Here is a 23,276-nt window from a genome sequence, read left to right on the forward strand (position 1 = left end):
ATATTCTCACTTTGGCATTGTTTCTGAATAATTTACATTTTGCAATATTTCTATTGTCATCTGTGACACCAGAAAAATTATGTGTGATTGTGTGTTTTGGGGCTAAGGCATATTTCAGTGAGACAGCACCAGCCAAATTAGTGATCGAGACAGATGGTGTACCATGGGAAACCTTTGACTCGAGCCATGTTTTTGTCAGACTGCTGCACAGTGGCCTTTTATCCCGCCTGTCAGCCACAGGCTCCAGATAAATGAAGAACAATGGTGACCGCTATTGTGAGTTTCAAAATGATTGTCATGTCGATAAAGACAATACGTAGTTATTATACTGTATGTGAGTGTTTTAACTATTATTTCAGATGTCATCAGAGGTGCGCATCAATGTACAATGTCAACCGCATATTTCAGTTAAAAAAAAAATAATCTTTTCGAGCTAAGTATTTCACTACATCAGAAACCTTTATCAGACAGCCTTAGCACCAGAAATGTAAATCTTTCTTTTCGTAACATGAATATTTGTGCGCAGTGCTTTTGTTGTTTTAAAATGCTTAAGCAGAAGTTACTGTATGTCGATGTTCAAACATTGACTGCATTTAGTGCTGGGCAAGATGGAAAAAAATCTGATCACATTATTGGCCATTTTATATCAATAGTGATAAACCATGATATGTTTTCAGTTATTTTATAAAAAAAAAATATATATATATATACAACACACTATGATTACTTGCCTTTTCTCACTTTATTTAGAAGTGACATTAAGCAGACCTGTATCAAATGAGAAATGCATCCAATAGTCCTTGTTTGTATAGTGTCCCTTCCAAGCACTCTTACCAGCACGCATCGATACTAAAGAGGTCGATGTGTGGCTTTAAAGAAGAGCATTTCACATACTTGAGGATATTACTAAAAGAAAAAGAAAAAACAGTTACCTATATCTTCCAATACAGCGCCACAACTCCAAATCTCTACAGTATAATATAGTGCTTCACAATCAATTGTCAATATAAAAACTTTAAATAAATATATAACATCGTGCTCACCAGAGCAGCAAAGAAGTGTAGGTTACCTAGCCTCATAAAGTTCAGTTTTTCTTGAAAAGTGCACCTTGAAAGTGATTTTTTTAATCATGGTCCAATATCGTCCTCCATCATAAATCAAGCTTCGGCTGCACATAGAGCTGAACCAATCAGAAGTGATAGTAGCTGAACTAAACTCATCACAGGGTCTGTAGGATGGCTTCCCGGAGGTGAATCTACAATCGGATTGGCTAAAAGAAGAACCAGCGATTTCATCAAACCTGAATGAGGTTTTGTGATAACGAACACTGCGCAATGCAAATTTGGGTTACTGTCATAGGAACATAACTCTATGACCCCGCCTGTACTTGTAATGGCCTTTTTAAAATATGCTTGCATTGGTTGTATTCCACCACCCCTTTAATCAAAAGTTAGTCATCATTGAAATAATGAAAAAAATAAAGTTAACCTAAACTGGCAAACGCTGTGTCACACCTAAAAGTAGCAAAAAAATAGTTTTTGGCATCACTCTTATGGGACAATTTGTGTTAAATGATAGATGATGAGCTCCATGGGCAGGCAACATCCCAATAAAGGGAACAGGTACGGCACCCCACCCGGAATTGCAAATGCCTCTCATAGTTACTGCTGCTTAGTCAAATGGCATCAATGGTCTACTATCTGCTTTTAATGGAAAGACCGTAGGGGCTTTTTTTTCCTGATGCTTTTTTTTCCTTTTTTGCCAGGAAGCCTTTTGAGTTATTCTTTGTTGTTGTTATTGTACCTTTTTCTGCCATCACTTGAAATGCCAACATATTGGCATTTAATAACTATACGTTATCATCAAATAGATCACAAATCACTAGCTTGCAGCAATATACAGTAGTACCGTTATGCCCCGCATAATAATGTTAAATCAATCATAGTTTTTCTTTTTTTTTCTTTGTATGTTGACATTTTATCGGTCTAGTTTTCTCTTAGTTTTTTTTTTTTTTTTTCGAGGTTTACCAAACTTAACTGCTGATAAATCTGTATCTTGTATGAGTTAAATACTGTAAGTTGTTTAATTGATCGTCAATTAGCCACTGATTTTCTTTTAGTACGTTTGTTGTATGAAATTACAAGGGTTCCTCAGTTCCCAAAAAACAATGACCTCGTTTGCACAATGGCATAACACGTGGTACGCTCAGCTACTGCCATAAACCTACCTAGCCTTTTTCATTTGATTGTTTTATATTTATGGCCTAGTAGTGTTATTCATACAAATATGTACGGGAATTATGCCTTTACTACTGTTTTAGCATACGTTAATGTTAGACTGTGGCCTATACTGATTTGTGTACTCATTTGCGTTATATCACTGCCGTCGGAATGGAACTCTGTCGTAAACTGAAGACCCCGGATAAATTCACTCTTTCGCTCCACATTTATGTCAGGCTATTTACATGTTTTGGTGCTACTATTTTGGCTAGCAAAGGAGAGAGTTTAAATGAGCTCAGCAGTTCCAGCCTCAATTAGTTTAGGTATACATTTTTTTTTAAGTGGGTGTTCATATCTATTTGGACAACACAAACCGTGGACTCCATGTAATTTTTGTTATCATTAACATTAGAAGTGTGCCAGAGAAGTTGCCGGACTGGTGTCTCGAATTATATATCTCCAAACCAAACTACGAGTTTTCCCCTTTATTATTAAGGACAACACGATTAATCTGAATGTGTACAAAAAACTAGCAGCATTTACCTTTGTCAGTGTGTGAAAAGAGGCAAGAGTTGTGGCAGCTACACAATGACAACGCGCCTGCTCACACTGCCCTGCGCATCCTACAGTTCCTGGCTAAAAAGAACACTGCCATGCTGGAGCAATCACCCTACTCACCCGACTTGGCTCTTGGTGATTTTTTTTTTTTCCTTCAGTCCCAAGCTCAAGGGAGTCATCAACTGGGCACATTTTGTACATGTGGACGACATCAGGATGGCTGTGACGGAACTGCAGAGGATCCCGGAAGAATTCATCCAGGACTGTATGAAAGTGTGGCAGAGAAAGCTGGGAAAAGTGTGTTAGGAGAATTACTTTATACCGTACACCCTACCGTATACTGTATCTTTTGTGACACCAGTATGGAACTTTTCTGACACACTTTGTACATGCAGTACAGCATACAGTATGTCAACAGTACATATGTTTGACGAACTATGGATCCAGAAGAGGACATGTTTTTCTATTGAAAAAGTTTGAGGAAAGGCCTGAACATATTTGCTATGAAAAGACATCTGTCTTTTCCTTTAGCGACTCTTTTGACTTTTACAGAGATGGGAAAAGAGGCCCTATTTTTATGTCACCTTAAAATGGCCAGGTGACATCACCGTTGACAAACAAGTTAAAATGAGGTTCTTTATCACTTTTAGCTGACCTTGGTAAAACTTTCAAGGATTGACTTATATTAAAGTGGAAGACCTCCATTAATTTGAATGATATCTAGTTGAGGGCAAATCGCGTTGGAGCATTGTCCATTATCCCTAAGCATATTGGGTTGGGTCAAAGGAATTATCCAATCATTTCCAGTCCCAGCATGCATTTTGAATAAATTCTTACTCACATGGGCCCAGGAAGTAATAAGACAATGTCCCTAAATGACAGTGACATGGTTGTAATGCTGAGACTTTTCAGCAGATTCACAATGAAATGGGCCTTGTTTCTCCAGCTATTGTGGAGGAAATTAATTATGCAAAACATCTGGGGCTCATTTACATCTTTTGATGCCTGGCCATCTTGTGTGTTCCTTATAAAGACGAGGGACGTGCACTGCGATTGTTGTCAGCAGGCTGTCACTGGAATTACACAAGGGTTTTTGCTCCTCGAGGAAATTCCACTCATAATTATGCAACTTCTGCCGCATTGTACATATATGTGTGGGTTGTTAACTTTGTGATTTTCCTTCTAACCCTTGTTTGGTTTTATTTGCCAGTATGGAGGTGGTGTTATTTTGTCTGTAATGCATGTCTTGTGCTAGTCTGGTGAGCCTGAGCAGTCCCTTTGTATTCCCAATTTGCCCTTCCCCTTTTTGTTTCTCCTTGCCTCCACTCTAATCGCCTTTTTTTTAAACATCTAGCCAAGAACAAACAGAGATTTAGAATGCACATGTGTGTCTGTGTGTGTGTGTGTGTGCGTGCATGGGTGTGTGTGTGTGTGTGTGTGTGTGTGTGTGTGTGTGTGTGCGTGCGTGCGTGAATCCCCTTGCACCCCAACAAGGATGACCCACTGAAATCATAAGATGAAGGCTAACAGAGGGACCCCATCAACCTCTGAGCAGTATTCTCTCTGAAGCCATCAATCGCCGGACTAAGGCTAGGCTGCATAATGACATTGTGGCGGTGTACTCTTGCTGTGCTGCAAGACATATTAATGTTAGCCACGATGAGTTTGACAGCCCAATATGGTGTTCCAGGCTCAGGGAAGGGATATAATGGAACAACACTGCCCTCAAATGGAACATATCCTCTACAACAATTACAGAAACATCTGTGGTCTTGTCAGAATGTATTTTTTACCCTTCATATTTGCTTTGACTTTTATAATAATACAAATTATACAGTCCGTTGTATCAGTGATTCATTAAGGATTTAAGCATGTTCTTCTTTCTTTATGGTTGCAAATAACTACATTTGTTATCATTTCATAAGGCAAATTTATTCATTAACTCAAGCCTGGAAGTCAGCAAAGGTTGACAGCAATCCGTTCTCTGTTCTTTTCAAAATGTAATTTGGTCGACAATGAAAACTGAATTTGCCATTGAAATCCGTTGTATTGAGAATAATACTATAATTTATGAGTCCAAACTGTCAATATCACAAATGCTTTATTTTTTGGGGGCTAACTTTTTAAGTGACTGATTTACTACAGGTTTCTATAGCTACAATTGGGAATGAGCTTTATTGCTCAAGCAAATAGAAAAAGAAGCTGATCTAATAACTGGGCGTAAACAAGATTATTGTTTGCCTGCTAAACACCAAAATTACCCTGCAGTTAATTTTTCACTTTGTGGGAAGAGTATGTGCAAAAACATCAATTTAGCATGCTCAATGTGATTCCTCAAACCTGGGATGAATTGTGCTGGCTGATTTAGCATCTTTAGATACTGCATCTTGAAAGGCAATATATCATTATGCAGGCAAAGTTAGAGGGGATAACTTCTTCCACTTGTGTAAACATTTCTCAAATTCCAGAAACAAAAATTTGCGTACAACAATGCAATTTTGGAACTTCTGAATGATCTAAGGGCTGCCTTGGCGACAGCCACAAGGAGGAGTCATGTCATATCACATACAACAAAACTCCTTTCAACTCTCAATTCCTGTGTATCTTGGTCATTTTGGCACATGGTGACATTTGGCGCTGGCCTCTTCAAGGGTAGTTGTTTGGGGTTTTTCTGTCTCAAGTTTTAAACACAGTCTTGCACAGCATCCGATTCCCACACATTTGGACTGAGTTAAATCAAACAAAAAATTGCTTTTACACAGCCACCCAAATTTATCGGAGCAATCAATTTATTTCATGTAACTCGGTAATGTTTTTTAGCTTCTTCTTCTGACACTTCCAATTCCATCACTTTAAATTTATTTTGCACTTGCGGTGCTATATCAAATATTCTATGGTGAAAAAATTCAGAGCCACCCACTAAAGAATATAACCCTCTTCCATGAATTTGGTGGTCTCCATCACTTGCAAAGTGTTTGGGCCGCTGCACACCAAGCGACGCAACTGAACCAACAATCACAAACAGGGCGTGCAGTCTGTTAGGGGGGCTGTATACTGAGCGAAGCAATTAAATGCGACTGAATTAGATAATCACAAACCAATTTTAGTTGAGCAACTTCTGTCTCACATCTACTGACATGTTATGGAAGCATGACAATCCCTGGTGTTCTTATCCGGAAACAATTATTTATTATAGTAATACTAAGAAAAGAAATAGGTGACAATAACAGAGAGAGTGTGGATATTTAAGAGTCTATTGACAATCATATTCATTGAATGCACTCGTGCTTTTCAGCGATGGCGACTCTTCATGCTTGGCTTTATAGACACGGGCTCATAAATTATTAAACATTATAAATATGGTTAAGCGTCACTCTGAAACAATATATATTGTGTACACTGTATTGGTTGCTGTAGTGGCCAGTTGGGTCTTCATGCCTGGAAACATCATTTTTGTTGTGAAACATCAACATGGAACATGGTATCTTGTATTGGCAGTTACATCTGGAACATCAGGAGTAGCTCATGGTGGGCCACTCATGAAAATGCACCCCATACACTGTGCAATACTTCAGCTGGGATCCCAGTAAATTAGGCAGCAAGTCTTTAAACGCTGCACCGTAAATATTCCGTTTTAACGACTAAACATCCCGTCGCTGTTGCACCTTGCGCATCTCATTTCTTAACACTAACTCCAAAGTACAAAACCATTTAAGATAATGTAAAACATTAAAACACAACAATATAAATCACTTTACCTCTTGATCCCAAATTACAAGCTAGCTAAACAGTAGTAGCCTGAGAAGCTTAAGTAGCAGTCTGCATTAGACAGAGCAAATGGATGAAACTCAAATTCAGACAGAAATACAGACACAGAATTCAAAGTCCTTTGTTCACAAACGTTTGGTCAAGAACCACCTCCATTTTAGAGTTCTATCAACCCAATGAGAATTGGATCCAAAACAGGACATGTTAAATATTTCAGTCTTGAAAGTGTTGGGTCATCAAGGTACCACCGTATTTACCTGTCTGTGTGTTTTATCGACACCCCTAGAATCTTGGAGCTTCAGCAGAATGGCGACATGGATATACTTAAACTCAAGTGGTGGCCAAAGGACAGCCCCTGTGAACTCTACAGCTCGGTTCAATCACGACAAAGCAACGCCCTGGACATCCATAGCTTCGCCGGCGTCTTCTGCGTCCTGGCGGCCGGCGTGGTGCTCTCCTGTCTCATTGCCATGGTGGAAAGCTGGTGGTCACGGAGGAAGGGATCCAGGGTCCCCTCCAAGGAGGTAAGCAATTGGCTGCGTGACGGGATGGTTGTCGACAGTAGAGAATCAATTTAAGAATAAGGACTACGAGGAAGAACAGAAAGCAATGGTATGAATGAATGATATGTCAGACCTAAAGATAGTAGAATAGTCATTGGGCATAAAGCCCTGGAACCATCCAGAACATTACACAAAATAGGCACATTCATCATCTTCCTCTCATGAAACACTTTTTGCACTCCACCTACATTGTTCTTCATAAGAGGACTACATTTATTACAAGGCGCTTCTGTCAAAAATAATCTGGAAGATACTGCGTCAGCTCTCCTGTAAGTGGAATTGATCTTTGTGGATACTTATGCATTTACAACCTACAATGTCATATTCTTTTTTTCTGCTTTCACCCACTACGAGCAGTTTAATTAGCTTTAAAGCATTCTGCCACATTATTAATCTTACAAGTCATCAACAATGTGGTCACAGCCAGCAAAAGATAAAAAAAGACATTCTCCTGTCTGATGCAAACTGAATGTGCATGTGAAGGGAACGCTGCTGTTTGTTTTTGACATCACACACGCATACAGTGGAACCTCCAAAGTCCATTCTGTGACCAACAAATGTTCCATTGTAAACAATTCAATGTGATTTTTTTTTTTTTTTGCATGTTTTTTTTTTCCCAGACACAAATTGTTGGCATTGTAAAACCAGGCAATGGCTCAATGTCCTAATTGTCATGGAAGTATTAACAGCTATACAGCAAAATCAAGAAAAGTTATTCCTACTGAGATTCTGATGTTGTATGGATATTGTTGGAAATAGCATGAGTTGTATGTGTGTCAAAAAGGATTTTAAAGAAAAAAAAAAAAAAAAAAACATATTTTTATGATCACCCCCTTGTGATGCTCAGTGAATTAAAGTCTCACGAAATTTCACGATGATTTCATCATTCATGATGATGGAACATCGGCTTTAGTTTGTCTTATAAGGCATATTTAACCAGAAATGTTTGGTTGAACTTTTAAGCCATTTGTCTTGGGAGGTTCCACTGTCACTTATTGTCCTTTACTTATTCTAATTCAATACAGTGCCAGAAATAAACACCCAATGACCACCAATCCGGATCATTCCATAAGCCTTTCTGACCAACAATTCCTCTCCGAATATTCCATCCTTACATATTTTAATCATGCTTTGGACCTTCTTAACTCAACTGGAGTTGTTTGATCATCTTTTCCATGAACACAGCAATATGTCCATAAAATGGGTGTTTAAAATAAATCAAAGGCTTACTAGTAATAATACAATGTCAGATGAGGTTTTGAGGAAAATGTTTACTGCAATCATTTCCCAATAGTTCTTTAGTTCGATCCAGGTGGTCGCTTTTTAGTGTACACCCACATTGACGTCTGTTGTTTTATAAAAGCTTTATTCGTACTTAATTGAGCCGCATTCCCTGCTTCATAATGTGGCAGAGCAATCCCTATTGTCGGCGGTAGTAATCGCCCACTTACTTTGATTCCACTCAGAACAGAGGATGTTGATATTGTCAAAAGCTACAAAAAACAGCCGGGCTCTTTTTCAGAAAAGCTGCAATTTTCCCTGACCGCAGAACAGTCAAAAATGGTGACTCACAACACTAAACATGGACATTTACACACTTGGCGCTCTCCTCAAAAAACAGTGGCACCTTGTAACTTAGCAGCAGCGCACTGTGAAATTTCCAATCAACCCCTTTGTGCTTGATCACCCCAGCAGGCATATCAATTGAGGCAATCAAAGTGTTTTCCGGGAGCATTTTCATGATAGAAACCCTGCAGTCCTTGTAATGTGGACGCTTTCTTTGCTCCGCCAGAGACGAGAGCGCGTAAACAAAAAAAGGCTAATGGCAACAGCTTTACTCGCTTTTCCATTAATAGATTAAAATCACACAACCGTGGGTCACTTTTACCATTAGCATTCGTCGCATCCAATCTCTTAACCTTATCTGGCTAATCCCATCTCTCTGCACTCCCAAGTACAAGGGGGCCAATGTTTAAGTAGATGACTTTAATCACAACTGCAAATGTGATCATCCAGAACATGCCACAGATGAACCAAAGCAAATGCAATTATACAAGAAATTATCTTTACAGTTATCTGCGAGGCAATTAAGAATGTGTTACCAACATTTTTCGGAAACTCACTTTGAAGTAGCACATTTAAGCAGATAACCTAGCCATCAGGTTAAGAAAATAGCTACGTGAAAATACAGTAAATTGAGGTGATAGGTACCGTAGGTATAGATGAGTTGTTGATTAGCATTTGTGTAATTGCTTTGGTGACCCCAGACCGCCCACTTTAGCATCTTTAGCCATAATTAATGCAATGCTTGTACAATTTTTTTGTTGGACGAGGGATGGACATTTATTAAAATGGTGCATCTGGATGTTTTATGGATGAGTAGTTGTGCTTTAACACATCCTTCGGCCTATTTGATTGTCAAGTTGTATCCGCTGTCTAATGTTTATTCCTCAATAGAAAACTCTGAACACCTCTGCATACACAAGTAGGAACTGAAGGACACATGCAGAGTCCTCCCGTCCTCAATGTCGGATCCTCTGGCGTGAAGCATTTACAAAAAGATTCATTGAGAGCAAGGCAACACGTTTGACAGCCGGCTGATGGCAATTTAGTTCCCCCTATATTATGACTGCCATAATTTCATAATGCACTATCTTATTGCTTCAGTAAATCAAGTTAAACAAATTAAATAATTACCCCACATGCCCCCTGCTCATTACTTAGACATCGAGTACGACTGACACACGTGCATTATGTTCCATTTGGAAGAAGGGACCAGGCACTAAATACAAAAATCAAGACAAATTGTTCCCACAGTGTGACTCCCTATAAAATATATCATAAATTCTAATACAAGGTTAGAGAGCACAACGTTCTAATTGCGTGTTATTAGAGGCTATGTTCACACTGTTCACATTCTGTTATCTTGTTCATTTTGGTCAAGTATGAACGTTATCGTCTCATCCCTTGAAACAAGGGGACCGAGACCACTCGAAGTTATTGGAATAGTTTGTCACACGGTCCAATCACGGTGTGGCGTTATGCAAATGGATTTTATTGGATGATAAATGAACCAAACTGAGAATCGACTAAGAAGGCAGGGTAAATGTCAAAATAGCACTATGTCTCACAATGGTGATAAAATAAGATACAATAAATCAAGTCATGGCTGAAGGATTCGCACCTTTACCATGGGCCTTTAAGGCCTACATTTAAGTTTCCAAAATCAGGCTCTAATTAGTCTTAAAAATGTAAGATCATTCTTAAAACTGCCATTTCAAAATCTTGAAAATCCCACAGCCACAAGAACCAATGTTGCTATTATTTCCTTTGTAGATGTTTTTAAAATGTTGGACAAATTGACGATGAATGCATTTTAGCCAAATGTAGATCAAACCAGAGTTTTTTTGGGTGTTGGTGGGGGGCAGGGGGCGATTGTCTTATCCAAAAGGTTTTCCCCTTGACCTTTGCTCTACCCTTCTACAAACTTTAGTGCAGAGTTGAATACTTTTTGGGTGTTTTTTTCTCACTAACATACAATTGCAGGGTAAGATCTTTGTTGGGAGCAAAAATGGGCTTCCAAGATTATTAATAATGCATCAACCGACCAGTGTTTCCCTGTTTGTGATCAATTTTGTCCATGGCACAGCCCAGTAAACACACCCTAACCGCCCCCTGCTGAAGTTCCCTGCTCAGTTACCAGCTTTAATCTATCATTCAGACCAGTAGTCATGTCAGCCACTGAGCATCCACAAAGACACCAAGCCCTCATCTGAACTCTCAAATTATGTTAGGCACTGTGGCGTTCGCCCCCATATTGCACAAAACACACACACACACACACCCTACGATGAAGTTTCAATGAAGAATCAGCCCCCAACTGAGCACAGCTGAGAGTCGCAACATGAACAGGATGCACAGCGGAGATTTGTGGTGATGACAGAGTCTTTGACCGGGATCTTGGTCAAGGTTTTGCATTTCATTGTGGTCACAGACAAAGTAAAATCATTATTGATATAGTTGAGGAATTGATTTGTGTTCCCCATAACAAATTGCATTTGAAAGGATCGCTCAGAGGTCTATCGGAGGAAACTGACATTGAAGTATTTTAATAACCCCATTCGGTGTTACCATGGCATTGATGCCACTTACCTAGTCAGCCATACTTGTTTTTGATAGTTGACCCCTGATTGTCTTCTACCCTGCTAGTGCATTAAACCATTGATTGCTTTTTGAGACGATCCTGAGACTAATTACTTGCCACTGCAAATTGAAACTGAGACGAATCACTGGAGCAAAATATTTCAGACATTGTCAAATCATGCATGCCACCCAGTCTTCAGATGTGATTACTTCTGGTCTCACTGTGGTTTGAACACATCTAATTCAACTTGTAGGCAGCATGATAGATAAATCACACATTGCATTTTATCTCCCTGGGAACGCTCGCATAAAATTTGGCCAGTGGAGTCGTTCTCGTTTGTTTAATGTCACCCATCCTCTTAAAGTTAAATTGCGATACGCTCAGTTTAAGTGAAGAACTCGTTGGCCTCCCGCAATCTCAGTAAACGTGTGCGCCACTTGAGCCCGCCATGCCTGCTCACCCCCGTGTGTGTGGTTTTTTTTGGGGGTTTTTTCAAGCTTCACATAAAACAGAAATGTCTGGTCACCCTGTTCTTTATGCGTGGGCTGGGAAAGGCTGGATTAGTAAAGTATATTGGCACAGAGAGGGCACTCTTGACGTGAGAATGTCACTGCTGTCATCTTTCTACACAGAGTAACACAGTGCAACTTATCTTAAATGTTGTGACGGGGCATTTAAAATTGAGGTGAAATGTAAACTTTAAATTGTAAATTACCCTTGGAGGTCAGTGTCGCTCAGAGTGTGGGATCGGGGAAAGCCCAAGAACACAGCTTTGCAGTATAATTTAATCATAAAATAAGTTCCGGTAAATAAAAATAAGACCCCCGTAAACCCAAACTGGCCAATCACAGCACACCACAGGCTCCGACAGAGGTCTGACACTTTACAGTCGTTTTTAATATTTTAACTCTAAAATAACTTTATACTGGTGTCAGCTCGTTAACCAAAATGGAAATGTTATGTTTCTAACGTAAGGTCTAGTTGCAATTTGTCATACTAGCAAGCTTAGCCAGCTAAGCTAATGAAGCTACCCAAATGCTCCTGATGGGTAGCTGGTTAGTTTGCATTTGGCTACCTAACTATCTTGACCACTGATTGCGTTCTGGGCTTTTTCTTGTTTTGTTTTGTATTTTTATTTTCGGTTCTGTTCAGATTTTGCTCTATCGTTTATTCTTACTGATCCTTGTGAAGAAAACTTTATGAACTCACAGACTAGGATCTTGTTGGATTCTTCTTCTTTTGGATCACATTTTCTTTTCGAATTTGAGGTCAAACGTATAATTTAACTACCAAACCATTCAAGTTCCAGGGTTCGACGGTGTGCTACGCTGAAAAAAAATCCTGTGAATTATTTACTCAATTTTATTTTGTCAAGTTGGTTGCACAAAATAAAATAAAATCAATCAAGATAGATTTTTTAAGCAGACTATGCATCCTCTTTAAAAATTTATCTGGATACAGATGATTTTATTTTGTGCAACCACTTTGTGCAACCACAAATAATATTGAGTAAATTCAACCATCATTTTCAGTGTAGGCTGGAAGAAGTTGAGAAACAGCAAGGGAGAATAAACATAAAATAAACACCATAGTATGACATGACAAAATGTTTTTCAAATGTACTCTGGTGTTGTTAGTCTCTTCAAATACTTTCCAATAAAAGTAACAACCGTTGCCTGGAAATGACGACTTCCGCGCAGGCACACACACCATGGCTTCCTCACCTCTTCAGTCATTCCGGCTTGTGCTGATCAAATGAATGCGCTCAAACCTGTGCCAAGTATCCCATAAACATTCATGAATCCCCTGCCGATTCTGGCCCTTATGTGTTCCATCCAGGATTGTTGTACACTCAATAAAACATACTTTCATACCGACATTAGCCTATGTGTTTCCTCAACCAAACCCTGTACGCCCAAACAAAACTCATTCCAATACATGGCACATGCTCTGCACCTATCAAATGTCTACTAATCTGTGGTTGTGTCTCTGTGTTTTCCACATTCTCTCTAAAACATGCCTGCACATACTGTACCATGACATGCATACTGTGTCCTGCAATACTGTGTTTTTACTTGTGTCTGTGCTATGTGGTTCTGTGTGGAATGGCCAACGTTGTCATCGACGGACGTTATCGTTTGTTAGCCATTGGGTTTATACAACTCATGCACACAATGAAATACACTTCCAAATAGTGTGGATTTCATTTACAGGCAAAAATGAGCCCAGATTATGTCCTGGTTATACTCTGGCTGGCTATTTTTTTTTTTATAGGGGCACATGTTGGAAGCAATACTCACTAAACATCAGCTAAGCCACGGCTTTTCCTGACTAATATTACTGCCTTACAAACAATAGTTCTTTTCTTTTTTTTTTTTTTTTAATCATATCGATGATGCCTTTAGTCCATGTACATCTGGCAAAATGTGCAGTATCATTCTACACTTACAACTGCAATCTATTGTCGATGACGTCAGTATGAATTATAGGGATGGGCAAAATTAGAAATGAATTAATCTAATGCTTGTATTTTAACTGAATTGAGTTGTTCTGAACTCATGTTTCAATGGCCGTGTCAGATTAAGCAGAATAAGGCTGCCCAAAAGAGTAGCGTTAATGCAACTTCCCATATCTGATGTCATATTGGATTTCTTTCGACACATTTAAGACTGAAACAATAGTGCCTCGACTAGTTGCACATGGGTAGTTGTACGGGTTGACTCAGTTGCTTCATGATGATTAAGACGATTAACTCATTCACTGCCAGACATTTTCAGACCCCCTTTTACTCTAACTTTTGAAAAAATTTAAAAATATATTTATAGATACATTCCTGGGATTAAATGGGTGGACTGTGAAAAGACAAATCAATTCGTCAATGGCAGTGAATGATTTAATCAACAATCCATTATTATTAAATTATTTGTAATATCAATTGTGCCCATCCCTATTGCAGACAAAAGCATTTATGGCTGATTTTATTTATTTATATACATTTTTTTTACAGGTTTGTTTGGTTTTTTTAGATTTATTAGTATTATATTTAGAAATGTTGTGTTATCCCCAAATTACTTTGGAATGGAAATGGCCTGATTTTAAATATAGGGCACATTTCATTCATGACCAGTCAGTGATTGTTTTATATTTTTGGCCTTTTAAATGTTTGAGAGATTCTTATGAAGGAGTTCTAGCAGAGTAAATAAATATATTTGTGACTCTCTTTTGACTCTATCTAAAGTTGTTGCCCTTCAAATGTCATTGCCAGAGCTCCTCCATAATTTTAACATCAATGGTTATGACCATGTCTGATATTTCATATGATCCATGTAGATTTAGCATGAGCAGAATGGGTATTCCTGGTTTATACGCTTCTTTGGTGCATTTGGCCTATTTAAGTAATAGATTTTGAGCTGGGAATTGCTTGTCTGCTCATCCTAACTCTTCAGAATGATCTGTGTCAATGTGGCTCAAAGCTCTCATATTGCCTTTTTTGTTTTGTTTTGTTTTTGTAGATAAGTACTCTGTGTTGAGGGATGTAGCGGGCGAGGGGAGAGAGACAGAGAGCAATACAAAATGCCATTTAAACATCTCCCCTTTCCAGGTATATAACGACTGTGTGAATGTCTCTCTGAGGACACGACACAGGTCGAGCTGCTTCGCTGCGTGCGCTGACTGACTGCCGTGTCTCTCTTCTCGCTCACCCCCCACCTGTCTGTTTTTCTCCTATTGACTACTCTTTGCCACCTTATCATCCTGCCATCTGCCTGATCTCATCTGTCACTGATCCCCTCTTTGTCTTTGCCTGTCGCTCTGCTGCGTGTCGTCTGACTTTTTATTTTGCGTTTGATCCCCTCGCCCGACTCGCATGCAAAACCAACGCATTTATACGAAACCCTTCTACTCGGCGACTTCCCCCGCTCGACGCATGCCACTACACACCAGGTGCAGGCAGATGGCCCATCTGCCAGGCAAGCTGCCGATCCCTGCCCTCACAACCCCAATGAGCACCCCATGGCCCTGGGCGCTCAGACCCAGAACCAGACCTCTAACGCTTCCAACGCCACGGCCCCCGCCTCCACCCGTTACCAGCCCCCGGCATGCTGTGACATTCCCTGCGCCCTGATCGTGCAGCACTCCTACGAACCCAGCAACCCCTCCGAGCTCACCCCCAAAATGCGAATGACCACCTTCACCACCTCACCCCCCACCCCAAGGTTATACATACAGTAGAACATATATAAGTAAGAGCGCGGCTGCTAATGTTTAAAGTCTCATTGTGAAGTGGCTGAATGGTACAAAATTGGCTCAAAGCAAACGATCGCTCCGTGTTGTTAAGACATGCATTTATTTTCCTCACCGTGTGTGTAATGTGGCCTTTTTGCCTTTAGAGGAGGCCGTCTCCCTATGGGGGTAAAAGTCGTGTTGCATCTTTACTCATCAAGTTCAATGCGACACTTTTGCACATCATACTTGATTCACCAAAGTTATGCCTTTGCTTTCTGATAGCTATCAGAGGTGACTTAGAGCCGTTGATTATGTACTGTAAGTGCAGTTTGATTATGGCAGGTCCTTCAGAACCTTCCACTACACCCTTTCACTCGTCCTTGCTGCAGTCCCTTTCCGTCATCCCTCATTGTTATCCCAAAGTCCCCTCTCACAGTCGGCAGATAGTGATTGACTTTTCTCTCTCACGTCCATTCGTTTTGTTATCGTACCAGCTCTTTACACCCCTTTGGCATCCCCTTGTTTCAATTGTTCAGTGTGTGTATGATAGTGGCAGGAAAAGCATTCGTGCCCCTCCCGTCCTCTCCTTCCCCCCAACTGCTCATTCCTTAGATGGCAACGGGGGGGTGCCACTGTTGGTCCCCTTGGTCCACGAGCGTCAAATGGTAGGGCCCATGCTCCATCCAGAACCCCCTTGACCCAAAGGACACGGTCAGTAAATCGGTCATAACCCCCGGTAATATGTCCTCTTTTCTCAAAACTCCCATGATTATTATTTTATTTTATTTTATTTTTTTTACCTTGCAGTGTTTCCATGGTGCCTGTAACGACCGCCTAAAACAATGTGACACCCCACACTTTCTGCCACCAAGCTCTGTGAGCCTTAACTCACAGAAATGAAAGTCTTCCTCCTTGTTCCCCCGAGCCCGTCCTGACGGCCGCCTCACTTCATTCATTGCAAACTGCACCATCCCGCAACACCCCGTCCGCCTGCCCAGCAGCAGCATGAAACACCTGTCACTTGAGTGTCACCATCCTTAGGACTTGTGATGAAGTTATTTTTTTATGTGAACATGGATAGATACATATTCTTAGTCATTTTTAAGTTTTCGTTTTGAAGCATTTAATGTAATTAAGATAATTGTTGTAACATACAACCTTTGACTGAAAAGTGATGAGCTACAGTGGAACCTCCAAAGTTTGACTTCCAAATCGTTCTCATTTCAAAACATGTTTTCTCCATAAGAAATAATGAATTTATTCCAGGTTCGAACTGTCGGCATTATGAAACACCGATTAACTCTTTAGCTAAAGGAAACTAGAATGAACTAAAACAACTTGTCCTTTGAAGACCCGACCGAATAAAAGGTGTTTGCAGAGCGCTACTGTCACCTAGTGTGTAGTTGTCGGGGTTGAACGATTTAGGATTTTTTATCAACTAGAATCTGATGAAAGTTGAATCAAAGTCAATTACTTATTGCGGTCATTGATATTTTTTCAATACAGTACAGCGGTCCTCAACTTTTTTTGCCGCGGATTGGTTTTATGTAAAGACATGTTTCGGTAAGCCAGCATAGAAAATAAATGATTAAAAATACAACTCACTATTACGCTGAATGCAGTTGCTCTGACTAGTAGTACCTCTGTGCATGTTTTTAGCCATCTCGTTGTACACGAAGTTTAATAACAATAAAGAGCATTCTGATTCAGATTCAGATTTTCTCTTCGGCGAGCTAGCCGGTCTTAATTTTTGTTCCATAGCGTAGCATGTTGTAAGACAGGACATCGTAGTGATGCTCCAAAAAAATTAAGCATTTCGGAGTGTCGCTGTTTGTATGTCTATGTTTGTACGTCGACATATATGGTCAAATATTTACGCGCTTGTAGCGTAGTACAGCTAGCTGTATGCTATACTGCAACAAGTGTCGTAAAGCAACGCAAGTGTCTGATGTTGGCGCGTCTTATGATATGAATAGAGTTCTTCAGAATATTTTGTGGAGGATGGTAAAGTTTCAATTAGCGCCGCTGCCCTCGGTCCTCACCACCACTTCCCTAGTGCCGCTAATAAGAACATTTGAAGATATCGGCAATCGGAATAGCCAAAGCTCGCAAGGCAAACCACTATTCACATATGATTCTGAGAATAAAATGATTTAATAATTTAAAAAATAATTTATTATCTCACTATTTGGTTCAACCTCTACAGTATTGTGTACTGTATTATGTATTTAAGTTAGATTGTTAAAGGTAACAGGCTTTTTATTGATCTTTAATTGACCTGTATTCCTCGTACGAGCAGCCAGATCATTTCCTGTGTGGCAGTAAGTTCCACTTTGAGATGATTAGACAACACTTAGATACGGTCAGACAAGTTAATCCTTGAAATGCGCTAAACTGGAGTCTCACAAAAATTGAAGACCTAGCGCGATTAGAATTTTGAGGCATATTTTTTCAAGATCACACCAAAATTGGAGAGTTTGGCTTTGGAGGGTCCACTGTATATCATATGTAGCAACCAATCAATAAGTCATAGAAGAAGATGCAATTAGTAAAAGTGAATCGAATTCCCATGAAAATGAGATGTTGGTCTCAATGTGAATTCTGTGGTAGCGTGACCTTTGTGACATAGAGCAATGTTAAGCATTTCTTTCCGTTCAATAATTGCACCAGTGTAAAGATATTTGTGTATGTAGTAGTTGGTGTTCACGCTGGAATCACAAAGCACACAGCAGAAAGGCGGTGTGTTTTTCACAAAGTATTCCAGATTCTGCACTCCCTTAGAGACTTTGTAGAAGTGTTTGTATGTTCCTTTCTCTCTCTCAGTATCCTGACCACGGCTATCCCTCCCTCCATCTTTCCCCTCCTCTTCTTCTTCACACCCTCATCCTACACCTAACAATCGCAATTTCATATCCGGATACTCATCCTCCCAAATCACGTTGGGCTCGTGTTGGTGGCAACTTGCGGCCATTTGCTCACCTCTTCTCCTCTTTCCTGTCGCTATGATTGTTATCCATTTATACTTGTCAAATGGATGACATCCGGAACTCACCCACTCATCCTTGTCTTCTTTTCTGATTCCTCCTTTTCAACAACCAACTTCTGTTAACTTCCTACCACAACTATATCTGTACTCCATCTGATCAAACCTTCCTTTTTCAATCCCTCTTGCCTTTGTTTGCTTCCTATTTGTTGGAAATGTTCCTTGAATCTCTAAAATTCTTTACATTTTACATACTTCCCACCTTTCTTTGTTCCTGTCCCTCGACTCTTTTTGGACCATCAACCGTCACGGCCTTCTGTTCTCCATCCTACTCCTTCCCCTCGCCCCCACCCCCCCCCCCCTCCCTCTCCGCCTGCAGGACGATAAGGAGATCGACCTGGAGCACCTACACCGCCGGGTTAACAGCCTGTGCACAGAGGATGAAAGCCCCCACAAGCAATTCTCCACCTCTTCCGTCGATCTGACGCCACTCGACATGGACGCGCTGCCCGCCGCCCGCCAAGCCCTCGAGCAGATAAGCGACTTCCGTAACACGCACATCACCACCACCACCTTCATCCCAGAGCAGATCCAGACCCTCAGCCGCAGCCTGTCCGCCAAAGCCGCCGCCGGGTTCTCCGCTGGCTTCGGCAGCGGCGGCGGAGTCCTCCAGGACCACCGGACTGGTGGGGTCGGCCCTTTTAGGCAGAGGGCCCCCAACGGTGGCTTCTTCCGCAGCCCCATAAAAACAATGTCCTCCATCCCCTACCAGCCCACAGGTCCAGGACCTAACTTTGGATACGGCAATGACCCAGACAGAGGTACATCCATCTAAGTGCTTGCTTAGGGATGGTTTGGTAGGAAGAGGCAAAGGGGGTGTGGGAAGATCTGTTGGGGTTACAAAGCAAACAATGCAAAGATAAGGAGCCGACGCATAGACATCTATGTACATAGTAACTTTTATGTTTTCAGTTTCTGCTTGGAAGATTCCGTTTTGTATGAGGGGGCGGGAGGAGGTGGGGTTCTGCTCGGACATTCGGTATAGGTGCAAATGGGACAGGGTAAACAAAAGAAATGGTATTTTTGCTTTATTGGTGTTATTCTTGTGATCGTTCCGGGGGATTCTTTTGAGGGTGTGTGTGATCTTTTATTTTTATTTTTTTTATTTTTTTTTTGGTTCCCGAATATGAGGACTGCCTGTCTGAAAACGCCCCATAAGAACTCTTGTATTGCTCTACAGTTAGACCTTGGTTGTGGTCTAGCCGTGAAACAACAAACCTATACAATCTATGTCCAAATCCCTTGGAGTACTGCGAGAGTACTTGGACACAGGATTTATCCAAAAGTCGGAGTCCATGCTCAAGTATCTCCTTCTTGCTTTTAACATGCCCAATCATCTCTTAAGATGATGTCAACACAGCGCATCAGCGGGGCCTAAGGCCGGACAAGGGAGCAAATGCAAATGGCTTGCTGGTGAACTTTGAAACTCCCAAAATACTGCATCTTAATGACGCTGAACAAAAACTATGTCCGTCATTTCGGTGTGTCGGCCTGAAAACGAACATTGAAGACGCTTTGTGAATCCCCCTGCACTGCACCGGTGCCCACAGACCTGTAATTGATTGTATGTGGAGCTGACCTTTTTGTTTGATTTTATGTTTCCTCACATGGTACTGTATTATCTGCTTTTCAAGTCATGGTGAGACTCTTGAATCGGACTCTTCAGAAAGGTAATAGGGAGGAAAGAAAACAAACAAAATATATAAAAGAAAGGATTTCAATGCTTATTATATGTCTTTTTATGGGATTTGTTTTCAGAAAAAAAAATATTTTAACACGTGGAATGTGTTTTTGGTCAGGAAATCCAAAAAAAAAAAAAAATTATGTTGTTCCAAGCTGTCTAATTGTTTGAACTGCTTAAATGAGTGCTGTAGTCTCTTTTTTTTTTTTTTTTTTTTGCTTCATGCGTCATTCAAATCTTACATTTACATTTTTGGCTTTAGTTTCAATGCTGTCTTAAAGCGTCATCCTCTAAGGTCATGTTTTGAGCCCATTATTCATTTCTTATCAGCATCGAGTTGTAAAATGGGTTTTGTATGGAGGAGAGGCCACTGCAACAGCATTTTCAGAACAGGCCTTATACGGCATCTAAGTTGCTGTACCTCCCTTGCTACCTGCTAGTCAAGCCCAAAATGTCCTAGCATAGTGGACAACCCTGAACAACAGATGAGTTCGGAATACCTTCTTTCCTTGTCATCTTACGTGTACTGTTTCTATGACTTGTTTTTAAAGTGACGATTAATTCCAAAAAGACCATTAAGGTGCATTTCAGTGGCGAAAGAAGGATGTAGTACATTAGGAGCATTTTGTGGGGGTTGGGTTGGTTCAATTGGAAGCCAACCGTTTTTCATTGACACTTAATAATTGATATTGTTATAGTTGTTTAGAGCATTTTTTCGGTTTAAGAACTAAAAACCTTGTGCATAGAGAACTCGGTCCAAGCCACAATGTTTAGAAGCAAGCGTTCTTAGGTGTTCTTTTCTTATATTGTTAGGCTGCAGTATGGCTACTGAGTGGTAAAATAGGACACAGACATTTGTAAAAGTTTTATTTAGTATAAATGAAAGACATTAATAATGGAAAAAATGTATATTTTACATGTTAATGCTATTTTTGTTAAACAAAAAGGGAAACTATCGTAATGAGCTATTTTTTTGAGTTGTTTGTTTTTTCCTCCGTCCTACAGCGTTTCCCAAACTTTTTCCAACTCAAGACCCAAAAGGAATTCCTCTGCTGGAATTTACAAAAATGTATTGATGTATCATCAGTATGAATTTAGTTCAACATGACTGATTAATTATCAACAGTTTACTGACAAAAAAATAGACCTGTGACCCATTTTGGGTCCCAACGCTAAGTTTGGGAAACCCTGCCTTACATGATCAACATAAACGCATACATTCAAACCCTTTTGCTTAACGCCATTCTCAGATCATTTGATTTTGATTTTATTTTTTATTTTTTGTGCTGGCTAGATAGCAAAAATTAGCAAGATATTCATTAAAAAGAAGCATGCACAAACTTGCTCCTGCCGCTACCTTGACATTTTTTGATTTTAATTTCACATATAGAACTACAGATTTTACTTGCTAATTTTCCAAAATAATAATTACAACAACAACAAAGAAAATATGATGTACAGTATTTAAGATAGGCCTATTTTGTTGTATGTGTTGCATATTATTCAAAAACTGAACAAACCGGGGGCCTCTGTTACAGGTGGCAAAGCTTTCTGTGTATAATTTGTCTAATAAACAGGTTTTCTACAGTGGGATGATTAATGTTGTTTTTGCAAAGGTAAACCTAATGACGATCTATACAGTAGCACATAATGTCCTGGACATGTTCAGCGTTGGAGCTAGGTGAGGATTAGCCACCAGATGTCAGCAAAGGCAAGTATATGAAATTCTAAGGTACCGTACAGCAGCTTGCTTTTAGACATGGAACTCCCATTGACACATTGCAGCTGATTCTTAAAATACAACAATTGATTATACATATCGATATGAAGACACTGATGTTATTGATTATTTTTCATAAGAATTGTCAACAGTGATTTTAGCAAAGGGGTAAGCAGATGTGCAACACTTTTCTGTGATTTCTGTCTCTGTAAGTGTACATTTTAAAATACCACTTCCTCAAGAATTTTTTGGATATGACAATCTCCTATCATTGATGAGCTATTTTTTAGAACTGGCCCGGTGGATACTGATGTGGTCCTTTGGGACTACGTGGTTCCTGTTGGTTCCAGGTTGGTGAATCCTGAGCTAAAAGATTAACTGATCAATTTGCTCCTTTAGCAGGTTACCAATATCAAAAGGGGGAATTTTAATGACAAGTTAGAACCAGAAATTGACTTTTCATATTCTGCTCAGTATAATATAAGCAATACAACGAATTATAACTGAAACATGAAAAGCATGTACGAGTATTGTAGGTAAAAACACAATTCTATGGCAATAACCAGAGAGGTCCGCACTGTTTCCTCTACATTGTTGTCTTCAAAGGGTGAGTAGTTTTCTTTTAGTTCATTTTATTTTTGTTTCGTGGCGCGGTAGCCAACTGGTTACCATGTCGGCCTCACAGTGCAGAGGTTGTGGGTTCGAATCTGGCCCCGGCAGTGGAGTTTGTATGTTCTCCCTGTGCCTGCGTGGGTTTTCTCCGCGTGCTCCGGTTTCCTTCCACATTCTAAAAACATGCATGGTAGGTTAATTGGACACTCTAAATTGCCCCTAAGTGTGATTGTGTGTGAGGATGTTTGTTTGTCTCTGTGTGCCCTGCGATTGGCTCAAAACTAGTTCAGGAGGTACCCCACCTATACTGTCAGCACACACCTGACACCATTTAAAGTGCCTCTGTGTAACCCCTAATAAATTTCATCAGTCCTAGTAGGCTTTTCCTGACATTTTATTGCTCCAATGATGACTTTTAGAAAAAAAAAAGGCATTTATTGTCATGAAAACTTTATTTCGGTTTTCACAAGGACGATGAAGCATTTTAATCCACCAAGATTGTACCTTGGCAACAATATGACACGGGATTCTGATTAAGGTAAGCAAAACTTTAACTTTGTTGTAAGGACTCTGGCGGCAGCATTTTGGATCAGCTGCAGTTGCCTGATTGTTTTTTTATTAAGACATGTAAAGGCACCATTACAGTGATTTAGCCTGATGAAAATAGAAGTGTGAACAAGTTTTTCTGTGTCTGTATAAGCATACTTGACATCATCTCTTGTACAGTATTGCTCGTATCCGCAC

At 40.1% G+C, this 23,276-nt stretch overlaps 1 protein-coding gene across 5 annotated transcripts in view; it reads left to right on the forward strand.

Moving 5' to 3' along the window:
• The window catches only part of grid2 (glutamate receptor, ionotropic, delta 2), a 440,886-nt gene extending 419,718 nt beyond the window's left edge, over window positions 1-21,168 (forward strand). For 4 of the 5 annotated variants that reach the window (XM_086031022.1, XM_086031021.1, XM_086031023.1 and 1 more), the window contains 2 exons: window positions 6,832-7,069; window positions 18,839-21,168. In XM_086031022.1, the coding sequence (XP_085887148.1) occupies window positions 6,832-7,069; window positions 18,839-19,294 (694 nt within the window). In that variant the 3' untranslated portion in view covers window positions 19,295-21,168. Of the gene's footprint in view, window positions 1-6,831; window positions 7,070-7,728; window positions 8,164-18,838 lie in introns of those variants that run through there. The other variant, XM_086031025.1, reaches the window with a different exon arrangement.
• The last annotated feature ends 2,108 nt before the right edge of the window (window positions 21,169-23,276 follow it).

This window comes from Filicampus tigris, chromosome 5 (assembly GCF_054856515.1).
Source record: "Filicampus tigris isolate MCC_2025a chromosome 5, RoL_Ftig_1.0, whole genome shotgun sequence".
Classification (NCBI taxonomy): Eukaryota; Metazoa; Chordata; class Actinopteri; order Syngnathiformes; family Syngnathidae; genus Filicampus; species Filicampus tigris.